We start from the raw sequence: 14,639 nt of genomic DNA, 5'->3' as shown, positions 1-14,639 counted from the left end.
GGCAAGTTTTCAGTCTTCAGAGCATCCTCACTGGAGCGCCAGGCTGTGAAGGGGGCAACAATGGTTGGCTCTGGTTCTCAGCGGCACACTGAGTGGCTGAGCCGGCTGCCGGTTAGGTGTCTGGAAGCATCCCAACATTAAAGTCCTTGCTGATCTTTAACCTAATGTTGGCTGGATCTGGGTCACAGGAGTGCAGAAATAAGTGTACCCCTGTGACCCCAAAATATTACTGAAAAAGCTTGGGCCATACTTCTCCTAACCCTTTAGCTGCCAGGTCCGTACGCCGGGGGGGTTTTATACACAATCATTGTATAAAACTGACAGGCAGACCCCTGCCTGTCAGATGGAAGCAGTCAGGTGGCTGCATTGCCGTCTCCCGCCATGTACCTGGGCCCTGCTTGCCCATTTGTGTGCCCAGGGGAGTGCCATGGCAGTTGTCGGCAGGTGGAGGGGAGAAAGGAGAGTGGATGAACGTCTGCTCTCTACCCCTTCTTTCTGTGACCCGAGAGGCGATGTGTGTGACATCGCTTCCTGGTCACCGCTGTCACTTTCTGGGCTAGCACATCCAAAAAGCAAGGTATTGCAATACGGTTTCCACTGCAACACATTGAGTGGAAGCCAGAAAAAAAAGCAAAAGCTAGAAGCTGAATAGTTACTATGCACAGCTGTTCCAGATTCTGTCTGCTCCAGTTTTAGCAAATTCCCCTCATTAATATTTGTACAATAACACATTTTTAAAGAGGAACGAACCCCTCCTAGCCTTCATAGCCAAGAAAGCCATCTAAAATTGGCCATACACTAGTAGATTGTGGTATAAACATTTGTATGAACATTCAATGACTGGAAAATGTTGGTCTAAATCACCCCCTCACCTCCCTAAATACTTACCCTGAGTGCTCACTCAGTCCAGCGCTGTGTCTGTCTGTAGCAGCTCTCTGCTCTCTACCTGAATTCACGTGACAGAGGCAATAGCAAGAGCCATTGGCTCCTGCTGCTTTCAATCAAATCCTCTGAGTAGAGAGCGAGTGCTCTGTGTGCGTCTGTGGACACACACAGCCTGGCTCGTGAGCAAGCAACTTGCTATGGTGACAGACACAGAACAGAAGAAGCCAAGAGTGCTGGAAGGATATTCCAGAAGGGGAGGATCGGGGCAACTCTGTGTAATTCTACTGCACAGGTCAGGAAAGTATACCAAGTTTATTATTTTAGGAAAAAAATGTAACATTTACAACAGCTTTAACAGTTATCATTCATGGCATGCCTTAAATAACTGTTTTGGGAATTAGTGGGTTATAGAAAGAAACATTATAACGTGATATATCTTTTAAATAAAAGCCTAAGGATAGACACACAGCAGCTGTCACGTTATTCTTTTTCCTGTGCAGGTAACACCTCACGTGCACTCATTTCAAGTTACAACTCACCAAGCAGTAAAGCAAAGACACAGCATACATATTCACAAGGTCAGCAATGGCAGCTCCTGGATTTCTATTTTGACACTCTTTATTTACTTCTGCCAAATGAATGCCTATCACCAAACATTTCTGCATTTTAACCAAAAGTGGGTATTAAATATATTGCTTTTTCAACTCCAAAAAGAGTCTATTCTTAAAAACGAAAGGACACGTCAGCACATTTTACAACTGTGTTTCCTATTTGGTTTGCATATCAAAGCAAAGCAAATTTACTTAGCGGTGCAATATATCTGTGTGAATTAGGCAAGCCTTCAACACACTGACAGGTTGTTAGTAGTACTACCGTATATGGGACCAGCAGATAGGTTTCAATGACCAGATAATTAACTAGCATGGCATATAGAAGAAATGTCAAGGGTTTCAAAAAAAAAAAAAAAAAAAAAAAAGTGAGAAAAAACATTGGCAGGAAATGCCTCATTCATGCATAAACAATATGTATACAAATATCCCTAGGGGAATTTCACAGCATGCAATGAGAAGGGTGATGTGACTTCACAGTGAATCAGCCAGACACTGACTGAATTAATATCTTCCCCTACTGCACCGAATAAATAATCAGGTCTACATGGGTTAAAATAGCCGTAAGAACATAGAATTTGTTTTCAAGGCATTATCCTACTAGGTGTTTGATAGAAATGCACTGACACAAAGGAGAAAAAGTACACATAATAAAAGTCAATAGCAACCAGTAAGAGTTCACCTTTCAACAGATAGGAACAGTCACATTTAATAAAGTAAAACTCCAGCTAAAATGTTTTTAATTTCAGCTACAATGGGGAAGAGAACAGAATGTCTGCCAGGCTTTTACCGTGTCCCCTTAGTGGGATTTCCTTACTTCCTACTGCCTCATCAGGACTGGATATGTAAGGAATAGTTCCCCAGTGGAGACAGACGGTAATAAAAAACAGAGATTCTAACTCTTCCCCCTCAATTAAAAATGAAAAGAATGTTAGAGGTCTACTATAAATATGGTAGCTACAGGGTATAACACTGCACAGTACTCATTGACTTATAGGAAGTTTGTCAAGAATGAAATACATAGGTTGCCTCTTTATTAAAGGCAAATTCCTCAAATAAAGCAAAACGTACCCTTGAAGTGGGCCACCCTCTCCCATAATACTGCATACTAAGTTCATGGGGGAGATGAACAGGCTCTATCACTGACCTTAACTCCTGCTCCAGCACTCCTCCTTTCCCGGACCCTTGGGCAGTCCCTTGGCTGGATTGTGACCACTTGCAGGAATGCTGGGCATTGCTGGACCAGTTGCATGGATTGAGGGTGCCTGGGGGCCCCTTGGCACCCCTGGACACAGTGAGCAGTAACGTGTGTATCACTGCAAAGGGTACATTTTACCAAATTCCCAGAGTTCCGCTGTAAGATGCTATTTGACTAGTTATCATACTGATCCTCTGGCTTCAATGCTTTCAGAGGCACAAACCCAGAACAAGTGAGCACATCACCCACTTCTGACTTTTATTGGGAGGTCAGCAATGACCACCCCCATTCTGCTCTTATGACAATTACATTAAATATATCAGACAACGAGACTCCATCAGATGTAACAATAGCAATAGTCAAGTCCTGATGCACTCCATTGAGTGGAAAGACCTTGTAGCCAGAATAAGGAGACAGCATCACACCTACAGTTGGAAGATACTAAATGAGCCCGTACAATGGCATGGGGTCTCATTGAAGCAGGTTACTTATTTTTAGTTCCCAGCAGAGACCACACAGAATACAGGGGTTGTTTCTAAAGAAACAGAGCTTGCCAATTATAGAGCGTGGCTGCTGAGCGGGGACAGAAACAGATGCTGGTTGGTGTCCACCAGCTGGGAAAAGCTTTATATGGTTTAATTAGAAGGTTACAATACTATAGAGGGTAGAGTCAGACTACCTGACCACAGTTACTGGGGAATAATGTTTGTAAACAAATTGCTTCTAACATGTTGGTTTCATTTAAAAAAAAAAAAAACCTGTGAAGTGCTTTCTTTATATGAATAATATTGTGTATTTATATGAAGAGGCTATTGGCAAGTCAAGAAAACCACTCTTCCCCATGGCCTCACTTACACCTGGCGATTTGGTATCAAGGGCAGGATTGCCACAATTTTGCCTGCAATTCCAAATAGCGTGGCAAACCACATATTTGGGTGCCATTCATTCTAAATGGTATCCCAAACATGATGCAATTTTGCCACCACTGATTGATAAAATCGCCCAAAAAGGAGCAGAAGCTTGTTTTCACTGACAAAATATATATAGGGCAGCCCACTGAAGTGAATGGGCTGCCGTATGCATCATATCACGTGACAATCAGCCACACAAAATCGCGAGCGGGATCACATGCTGCATGATGTGTGAATGGGGCCTAAAAGTGACTAAACTTTTAGGGCTCAATGTTCAGATGTACTGTTACCAGTCGCAGTCTGTCATTCATCTGTACAGGCCACTGTATGCAAACACATATCACTCCCAAACTAAGGGATACTGGTTTTCATGGTGTATGGCTCTCTGTGTCTATGTGAATGAGTCCATAAAGAAGAAATATAGCCAAAACATTTTTTGGCTATGCGTCTATAGATCAAAAGCAGTGCAGTTAGTTCTTCCCTCCTGTGACCCGTTTTTAGCCAAAAGCAAGCTAAAGCCTGCTGACATCACAGAGCTGGTCCAGGCTCTGAAAAGATCCCGACCGTATGGTCGGAATCCACCCAGAAGCCTGGACCGGCACCTGGCTCAGCCACTTCGTGATCCACCGAGAGCCTGAGCCACCACTCCCTCCATAGCCCATTGCTCCAGTGAGCGCTGGAGGGGTAGAACAGAGAGCTGGTGACTGACAGTCTTGGTTCTCTACTCAGAGCAGAAGGGGAAAACTAAGAGATTAGTGGTGTCTGATTGCTCAGTTCTCACTACATAGCCGGCAGGGGACAGATGCAGCATTGTATCATTGCAGCATCCACCTAGTTGAGTACAATGTGTAATTTTTTTTTTTTTTGTATCTGCAGAAGGATATTCAGTACAACCACTGCAATCTAACAGGACCCAGTCTATGGGATTACTTTAAAAAAATAAATAAATAAATAATGACCACTGTTAACCCTTCTTCAATCTTTCCAAAATGTAAAAACAGTTTTGCCTAAACATACACTATATTGCCAAAAGTATTGGGACGCCTGCCTTTACACACACATGAACTTTAATGACATCCCAGTCTTAGTCCACAGGGTTCAATATTGAGTTGGCCCCGCCCTTTGCAGCTATAACAGATTCAACGCTTCTGGGAAGACTGTCCACAAGGTTTAGGAGTGTGTCTATGAATGAATGTTTGACCATTCTTCAAGAAGCGCATTTGTGAGGTCAGACAATGATGTCAGACCAGAGTCAGACCAGAAGGCCTGGCTCGCAGTCTCTGCTCCATTTCATCCCAAAGATGTTCTATCGGGTTGAGGTCAGGACAGGCCAGTCTAGTTCCTCCACCCCAAACTTGCTCATCCATGCCTTTATGGACCTTGCTTTGTGCACTGGTGCTCAGTCATGTTGGAACAGGAAGGGACCACCCCCAAACTGGTCCTACAAAGTTGGGAGCATGAAATTGTCCAAAACGTCTTGGTATGCTGATGCCTTAAGGAGTTCCCTTCATTGGAACTAAGGGGCCAAGCCCAACCCCTGAAAAACAACCCCACACCATAATCCCCCCTTCACCAAACTTTACACTTGGCACAATGCAATCAGGCAAGTACCGTTCTCCTGGCAATCGCCAAACCCGGACACGTCCATTGGATTGCCAAACAGAGAAGTGTGATTCGCACTCCAGAGAACACGTCTCCACTGCTCTAGAGTCCAGTGGTGGCATGCTTTACACCACTCCCAACGCTTTGCATTGCACTTGATGGTGTAAGGCTTGGATGCAGCTGCTCGGCCATGGAAGCCCATTCCATGAAGCTCTCTATGCACTGTTTTTGTGCTAATCTGAAGGCCACATGAAGTTTGGAGGTCTTTAGCTATTGACTCTGCAGACAGTCGGCGACTTCTGCGCACTGTGCGCTTCAGCATGTGCTGAACCAGCTCTGTCATTTTACGTGGCCTACCACTTCGTGGCTGAGTTGCTGTTGTTCCCAGTTGCTTCCACTGTGTTTAAATACCACTAACAGTTGACCGTGGTATATTTAGTAGCAAGGAAATTTCATGGATGGCCTTATTGCACAGGTGGCAACCTATCACGGTACCATGCTTGAATTCACTGAGCTCCTGAGAGCGACCCATTCTTTCACAAATGTTTGTAGAAGCAGTCTGCAGGCCTATGTGCTTGATTTTATACACTTGTGGCCATGATTTTGTACACCTGTGGCCATGGAGGTGATTGGAACACCTGAATCCAATGATTTGGAAGAGTGTCCCAATACTTTTGGCAATGTAGTGAATACTTTAATAGATAACTGCTGCACATCCATGTCAGGAAAATCAGTGACTGAAAGATCTGTTAAACCTGCTGCTATGCAAGGGTGAACTAGCTGGTAGTAGACAGTAACTGGAACCCGGAACTTTGAACCTATTTGTTATTTGCATAGATCTCAGTGGAGGTAAACTTGAACTACTTGGATCTAATCTCAAACTGTACAAACCAGCTCAGTCCTCTTTGTACTCCCCACTTGTCTGAGGACCAACTAAAACTAAAACAAAAAAAAAAAAAAAAAAAAGTGCTGCCTTGAATTACACAAGGCCCAGGAAAATGCCTTGCAGTTACTGAATATCATTTTAGAATCAAAACTCAAGACTAAGAAACCATTAAATCTCACCACACACAAGTTACCATTTGACTGTACGATCTTCCAACAGGTATGTATGGATATAAATTGATAGGACAGATGATTAGGGAGGTCTGAATGTAGAATCAACTTGTAATATGAAGATCTCCCTAATCTATCCAGTCAATTTGATCCAACCTAGAAGACTTTTGTTACACTACATGTCAGTAGATCTAAAATTGATTGTAGAATCAGACTGTATTGTGTATGAGGAGTCTACAGCTCTGTACACTCGGGCTAAACATCGTCTGAAATCATGAAGTACAGTAGATACCGGCCAACGTTTGGCCAGTCTGTATGGGTCCTTGTTTGACAGAAGGCAATCTTCTGCCGAATGAGCTTGCTGGAAAACCATCAGAAATTGCAAAAAAAAAAAAAAAAAAATGTATTTCTTCATTTTCCAAAAAATTGTGACAAAAAAAAAAAAAAAAAAAAAACACAACTTCAAAAAAAACTTGTGATGCCTCTTACAAAATGCTTTAGTTTACTTTCCAAAAAGTGGTAATTTTGGGGGTATTTGTATTGTGTTTGTATTTTAAGGGTCTCAAGAAATGAGATCAGCCATCAGTACATCAGGATTGATCAATTTTCAAATATACAGTATCTCACAGAAGTGAGTCCACCCCTCACATTTTTGTAAATATTTTATTCTATCTTTTCATGTGACAATACTAAAGAAATAACACTTTGCTACAATGTAGTCAGTGTACAGCTTGTATAAGTGTAAATTTGCTGTCCCCTCAAAATAACTCAACACACAGCCATTAATGTCTAAACCGCTGGCAACAAAAGTGAGTACACCCCTAAGTGAAAATGTCCAAATTGGGCCCAAAGTGTCAATATTTTGTGTGGCCACCATTATTTTCTAGTACTGCCTCTTGGGCATGGAGTTCACCGGAGCTTCACAGGTTGCCTTTGGAGTCCTCTTCCACTCCTCCATGATGACATCACGGAGTTGGTGGATGTTAGAGATCTTGTGCTCCTCCACCTTCCGTTTGAGGATGCCCCACAGATGCTCAATAGGGTTTAGGTCTGGAGACATGCTTGGCCAGTACATCGCCTTTACCCTCAGCTTCTTTAGCAAAGCAGTGGTCATCTTGGAGGTGTGTTTGGGGTTATCATGTTGATACTGCCCTGTGGCCCAGTCTCCAAAGAGAGGGGATCACACTCTGCTTCAGTATGTTACAACGCATGTTGGCAATCATGGTTCCCTCAATGAACTGTAGCTCCCCAGTTCTGGCAGCCCTAGACCATGACACTCCCACCATCATGCTTTACTGTAGACAAGACACACTTGTCTTTGTACTCTTCACCTGGTTGCCACCACACACGCTTGACACCATCTGAACCAAATCAGTTGATCTTGGTCTCATCAGACCACAGGACATGGTTCCCGTAATCCATGTCCTTAGTCTGCTTGTCTTCAAACTGTTTGCGGGCTTCTTGTGCATCATCTTTAGAAGAGGCTTCCTTCTGGGAAGACAGCCATGCAGACCAATTTGATGCAGTATGCGGCGTATGGTCTGAGCACTGACAGGCTGACCCCCCCCCCCACCCCTTCAACCTCTGAAGCAATACTGGCAGCACTCATACATCTATTCCCCAAAGACAACCTCTGGATATGAGCACGTGCACTCAACTTCCTTGGTCAACCATGGCGAGGCCTGTTCTGAGTGGAACCTGTCCTGTTAAAATGCTGTATAGTCTTGGCCACTGTGCCGCAGCTCAGTTTCAGGGTCTTGGCAATCTTCTTATAGCCTAGGCCATCTTTACGTAGAGGAACAATTCTTTTTTCAGATCCTCAGAGTTCTTTGCCATGAGGTGCCATGTTGAACTTCCAGTGACCAGTATGAGAGAGTGAGAGTGATAACACCAAATTTAACACTCCTGCTCCTCATTCACACCTGAGACCTTGTAACACTAAGGAGTCACATGACACCGGGGAGGGAAAATGGCTAATTGGGCCCAATTTGGACCTTGTCACTTAGGGGTGTACTCATTTTGTTACCAGCAGTTTAGACATTAATGGCTGTGTGTTGAGTTATTTTGAGGGGACAGCAAATTTACACTGTTATACAAGCTGTACACTCACTACTTTACATTGTAGCAAAGTGTCATTTCTTCAGTGTTGTCACATGAAAAGATAGAATAAAATACTCACAAAAATGTGATGCTGTATATCCCATAGTTTGTGGACGCTATAGCTTTCCTACAGACTGAATTATATACACTGATTGGGATTTTTTTTTACCAAACACATGTAGCAGAATACATTTTGGCCTAAATATATGAAGAAATTTGATTTTTTTTTTGATTAGACATGTTTTATAAACAGAAAATAGATAATTTTTTTTTAAGTTTTCATTCATATAGTAAAAAATAAAAACCCCAGTGGTGATCAAATACCACCAAAAGAAAGCTCTATTTGTGTGAAAAAAAATATTAATTTTATTTCTATACAATGTTGCATGACCGTGCAATTGCCAGTTAAAGTAATGCAGTGCCAAAATAGCCTGAGGGGGTAAAATCTTCCGGAGCTGAAGTGGTTAAACCTACCTGCTCCATGCAATGGTTTTTCACAGAGCAGCCCCAATCCTCTTCTTCTGGGATCCCCCACACCGTTGAGTGCCCACCCTACCAAGCTGCTTGCTATGGGGTCTTCCAAGATGGCTGTGTGTGTTCATAGACACACAGATCGCGACTCAGCCTCGTCCCCTGTTCCCTCCTCACTGGCTGTGACTGACGGCTGTGGGAGCAAATGGCTTCTGCTGCTGTCTCTAAAAGGCCTTTGAAAAGGGAGAGAGTCGAGAGAGACGCTGCTCTCCTGCACATTACTGGATCAAGATCAGGCTTGGGAAAGCATGGGGGGGGGGGGTAGTAAATGGCTGGAGGGAGCTGCACTCTAATGCATAGAATGCATGAAGGTAAAAAACCTTCTACCTTTTCAACCACTTTAATACAAACTAAATAGATTGTTTGGGTGTCTTCTTCCATTACATATTTTTCATAAACCGAAGTGAGATTGTACAATCAGATTGTATAGTGTACAGTTACAGCTAATGTACTCTGAGTGGTATTAAAATAAAAAGTTTAAGTGTGTTCTAAAGTATCCAAGGAGAGGGCTAGAAATCAATATGGAAAACATAAACCATGCATTCAAGGATACTGAGCTTCACTTGAGTAAGGCAAGGTGACAGGTATGTTTGATAGAATGCATCAAGGGTTAATACTTACCTTTCCTGTGCTCACCTGCCACCGGAGATCAGGTACTTCCAGGTATGACGCCCCCCCCCCCCCCCCGCTTCCCATACAGTAGCACCATATGCCTGAGCACTGTCATGTTGGATGGGGAAGCATGCACAGCCGTGAGCAATTTCAGATTTTTTGTGACCGCTGAAACTTGCACAGGAATTTTTAGGGAAAACATCAGCAAAGTTGGATGGTTAGACAGCATGAAAAAGGTTAAAGTACATCTAAACACGACCTACATGATGTTCTGTTTGCCCAAGCACTGTATATCATTGCTACGCCTTTTTATTTAAGAAATACTTGTTTTCATCTTTGCTTTATTGCATCTTAGTACTGCTGATCTCTTGATGGTGACAACATCTCTTGATGTGTTTGTGCAACATGCATCAGCATAGCTGCTAGTAGTTCCACTGGGAGATGTGACACGGTGACAACATAGAAGAACATCTTGGGACAAGGACAGAACATTGTCACCCTATAATAAAGAGTGCTCAAACAAGACCTTCACTGTAGGATCACCAGATGTTATTTTAATAATTAAATCTATTAATTGAAAAATATTGAATTGACTTTATGAGATTTTAGTGATCGGGTTTACATGCACTTTTATCACAGACTCCTGGTTTGGCCTACTATCAGGTAAAGCTGTTACTCTGCCTAGTCCAGGCAAAGTACAAGTTAGTTTTACGGCACAAGCAATACCACAAAATTCACAGCAAAAATACACCTAAATGGACACCTATGGAAATATTCAGTAAGACGGCAGAGAACAATGATGGTGAGCAAACTGTTGTATGCCATCACCACCAACAAATCTCATGGTCAGTTCATCCGAGTTGTTTTCTGATAACCTTCCACAGCAGCCAAGCTCACCTGGGGCTCCTTCAGATTTTGACAGATTTTTAAGAACGTCTCCCATTTGTGTGAAAATCAAAAGCCAGCAGCTACATACTGTATACTGTAGATGCTGAATGTTAAAGTGATTGTAAATCTTCAGGTTTTTAAATTATTATTATTAAAATAAAAAACATATCACCATGGTAACTGGGGTGACATTTTGAGCCATGGGCCATGATGGTAAGCAGGGGGCATTCTTCCTATGGACCGCCACTGTCAAAGGAGGGGGGCATTCTTCCTGGGGACCACCACCATAAAGGAAGGGCCGCTCTTCCTGGGGACCACCGCCCCAAGCAAGGGCCGCTCTTCCTGGGGACCACCGCCCCAAGCAAGGGCCGCTCTTCCTGGGGACCACCGCCCCAAGCAAGGGCCGCTCTTCCTGGGGACCACCGCCCCAAGCAAGGGCCGCTCTTCCTGGGGACCACCGCCCCAAGCAAGGGCCGCTCTTCCTGGGGACCACCGCCCCAAGCAAGGGCCGCTCTTCCTGGGGACCACCGCCCCAAGCAAGGGCCGCTCTTCCTGGGGACCACCGCCCCAAGCAAGGGCCGCTCTTCCTGGGGACCACCGTCCCAAGCTCTTCCTGGGGATCACCACACCAAGGAAGGGCCGCTCTTCCTAGGGATCACCGCCCCAAGGAAGGGCCGCTCTTCCTAGGGATCACCGCCCCAAGGAAGGGCCGCTCTTCCTAGGGATCACCGCCCCAAGGAAGGGCCGCTCTTCCTAGGGATCACCGCCCCAAGGAAGGGCCGCTCTTCCTAGGGATCACCGCCCCAAGGAAGGGCCGCTCTTCCTAGGGATCACCGCCCCAAGGAAGGGCCGCTCTTCCTAGGGATCACCGCCCCAAGGAAGGGCCGCTCTTCCTAGGGATCACCGCCCCAAGGAAGGGCCGCTCTTCCTAGGGATCACCGCCCCAAGGAAAGGCCGCTCTTCCTAGGGATCACCACACCAAGGAAGGGCCGCTCTTCCTAGGGACCACCGCCCCAAGGAAGGGCCGCTCTTCCTGGGGACCACCGCACCAAGGAAGGGCCGCTCTTCCTGGGGACCACCGCACCAAGGAAAGGCCGCTCTTCCTAGGGACCACCGCCCCAAGGAAGGGCCGCTCTTCCTAGGGACCACCGCCCCAAGGAAGGGCCGCTCTTCCTAGGGACCACCGCCCCAAGGAAGGGCCGCTCTTCCTAGGGACCACCGCCCCAAGGAAGGGCCGCTCTTCCTAGGGACCACCGCCCCAAGGAAGGGCCGCTCTTCCTAGGGACCACCGCCCCAAGGAAGGGCCGCTCTTCCTAGGGACCACCGCCCCAAGGAAGGGCCGCTCTTCCTAGGGACAACCGCCCCAAGGAAGGGCCGCTCTTCCTAGGGACCACCGCCCCAAGGAAGGGCCGCTCTTCCTAGGGACCACCGCCCCAAGGAAGGGCCGCTCTTCCTAGGGACCACCGCCCCAAGGAAGGGCCGCTCTTCCTAGGGACCACCGCCCCAAGGAAGGGCCGCTCTTCCTAGGGACCACCGCCCCAAGGAAGGGCCGCTCTTCCTAGGGACCACCGCCCCAAGGAAGGGCCGCTCTTCCTAGGGACCACCGCCCCAAGGAAGGGCCGCTCTTCCTAGGGACCACCGCCCCAAGGAAGGGCCGCTCTTCCTAGGGACCACCGCCCCAAGGAAGGGCCGCTCTTCCTAGGGACCACCGCCCCAAGGAAGGGCAGCTCTTCCTAGGGACCACCGCCCCAAGGAAGGGCCGCTCTTCCTAGGGACCACCGCCCCAAGGAAGGGCCGCTCTTCCTAGGGACCACCGCCCCAAGGAAGGGCCGCTCTTCCTAGGGACCACCGCCCCAAGGAAGGGCCGCTCTTCCTAGGGACCACCGCCCCAAGGAAGGGCCGCTCTTCCTAGGGACCACCGCCCCAAGGAAGGGCCGCTCTTCCTAGGGACCACCGCCCCAAGGAAGGGCCGCTCTTCCTAGGGACCACCGCCCCAAGGAAGGGCCGCTCTTCCTAGGGACCACCGCCCCAAGGAAGGGCCGCTCTTCCTAGGGACCACCGCCCCAAGGAAGGGCCGCTCTTCCTAGGGACCACCGCCCCAAGGAAGGGCCGCTCTTCCTAGGGACCACCGCCCCAAGGAAGGGCCGCTCTTCCTAGGGACCACCGCCCCAAGGAAGGGCCGCTCTTCCTAGGGACCACCGCCCCAAGGAAGGGCCGCTCTTCCTAGGGACCACCGCCCCAAGGAAGGGCCGCTCTTCCTAGGGACCACCGCCCCAAGGAAGGGCCGCTCTTCCTAGGGACCACCGCCCCAAGGAAGGGCCGCTCTTTCAAGGGACCACCTCCCCAAGGAAGGGCCGCTCTTTCAAGGGACCACCTCCCCAAGGAAGGGCCGCTCTTTCAAGGGACCACCTCCCCAAGGAAGGGCCGCTCTTTCAAGGGACAACCTCCCCAAGGAAGGGCCGCTCTTTCTAGGGACAACCACCCCAAGGAAGGGCCGCTCTTTCTAGGGACCACCTCCCCAAGGAAGGGCCGCTCTTTCTAGGGACCACCTCCCCAAGGAAGGGCCGCTCTTTCTAGGGACCACCTCAACAAGGAAGGGCCGCTCTTTCTAGGGACCACCTCCCCAAGGAAGGGCCGCTCTTTCTAGGGACCACCTCCCCAAGGAAGGGCCGCTCTTTCAAGGGACCACCTCCCCAAGGAAGGGCCGCTCTTTCTAGGGACCACCTCCCCAAGGAAGGGCCGCTCTTTCAAGGGACCACCTCCCCAAGGAAGGGCCGCTCTTCCTAGGGATCACCACCCCAAGGAAAGGCCGCTCTTCCTAGGGATCACCACCCCAAGGAAAGGCCGCTCTTCCTAGGGATCACCACCCCAAGGAAAGGCCGCTCTTCCTAGGGACCACCTCTCCAAGGAAGGGCCGCTCTTTCAAGGGACCACCTCCCCAAGGAAGGGCCGCTCTTCCTAGGGACAACCACCCCAAGGAAGGGCCACTCTTTCTAGGGACCACCACCCTAAGGAAGGACAGCTCTTCCTAGCCATATTCTTGCTATGGACCATCACTGTAAGGGTAGCATTCTTCCCACTGACCCCAATGAACTGTTACTAGCAGGGTCTCCCCTAAGACCTAGGAATGATCTCAGGGATACCACTGATGTAGAAAGGTTGACAATGGCTGTCCTATGGGTCACAGTACTTTGGTGGTATCACCACCATTGCTCTGACTGCAAAATGTCACCATCATTTCCGTGACACAAGTTGTGATCATCTCCATGGTAAATGATGAGCCTTGTCTAGGCTGAGATGAGGAGGAGGTTGCTGTAGTCCTCCAGGACCTCACACATGACATCTCCAGCCTGGCAGGCGAGGTGTGAGTTGGATGTGCCAAGTGCCATCCTGGCCCCGAGGACCAGCAGCCTCCCGTGATGGGAGCGGACAGACAACACCGACCACCTACTTTGGCTTTCTGGAGAGGGGTGAAGCGCAGGTCATGCACAAAGGGGTTCCTGACCGGCCTGGCCAGCTCCTGCTCCCGACCGGTTCCCTTGTTCCTCACCAGCCTCATGCCGATCAATGGACAACAATGATGGTGGACCGATAGAGAATGCAACAAATCCAAAAGGTTCCTGTGGCCAGAAGTTCCCGGCGGATGGAGCTGTGCTCCTGCTGAGCGGTGATGGAGCCTGGTGGAGGGAGAGGAGATCTCCCCCCCTTCCTGTTCCTCCCGACAACGGTGGGGGGGAGACGGCAGTTCTAATCCGAGCCGGAGATGTCCAGAAGGAGGGGAGGGAGCTGCGAGGCCGGGGGATGCTTAGCGGCGATTAGCCGGCTGGCCGGGAAGTCACACACAAAGCGAAAGCTACGGAGGAGGGGAGAGAGGGAGGATGTGAGGGGAGCTGACAAGACACGTCTCTGGAGGATGGTGAGGAGACCAGGAGGGGGAGGAGCCGCTGTCTGCACCGGCCACCAAAGGGTGTACGAGGAGGAAGCTGCCGGATGATGCGCTTACTAACTACCCCCTCCCATCCCATCCCATCCTCCGGTATAGAAGGGGGAGGAGACACGTGTGAGGGGCGGAGACTGAACCCGCTTCTCACACCACGAGCCGGCCTCTGCATTCTGCTGTGAGGAAACTTTCCCTGCACCTGCTACAAGTTATTCCTGTGAAATGTGACAAATAATGTGCCACATCCCCTGAAATGTGACAAATAATGGGCCCCATCCCCTGAAATGTGACAAATAATGGGCCCCATC

At 48.4% G+C, this 14,639-nt stretch overlaps 1 protein-coding gene across 1 annotated transcript in view; it reads right to left on the bottom strand.

Moving 5' to 3' along the window:
• The window catches only part of LPCAT1 (lysophosphatidylcholine acyltransferase 1), a 200,305-nt gene extending 185,905 nt beyond the window's left edge, over window positions 1-14,400 (bottom strand). The window contains exon 1 of the mRNA XM_089674823.1: window positions 13,843-14,400. Coding sequence (XP_089530949.1) covers window positions 13,843-13,950 — 108 coding nt within the window. The 5' untranslated portion in view covers window positions 13,951-14,400. The remainder of the gene's footprint in view (window positions 1-13,842) is intronic.
• Window positions 14,401-14,639: the final 239 nt, after the last annotated feature.

The sequence above is a fragment of the Staurois parvus genome, unplaced genomic scaffold (genome assembly GCF_062004578.1).
Source record: "Staurois parvus isolate SC_StPar_1 unplaced genomic scaffold, SC_StPar_1.0 ptg000153l, whole genome shotgun sequence".
Lineage (NCBI taxonomy): Eukaryota > Metazoa > Chordata > Amphibia > Anura > Ranidae > Staurois > Staurois parvus.
The sequence above is the reverse complement of the archived record's forward strand: the minus strand, read 5'-3'. Positions and strand labels throughout refer to the sequence as shown.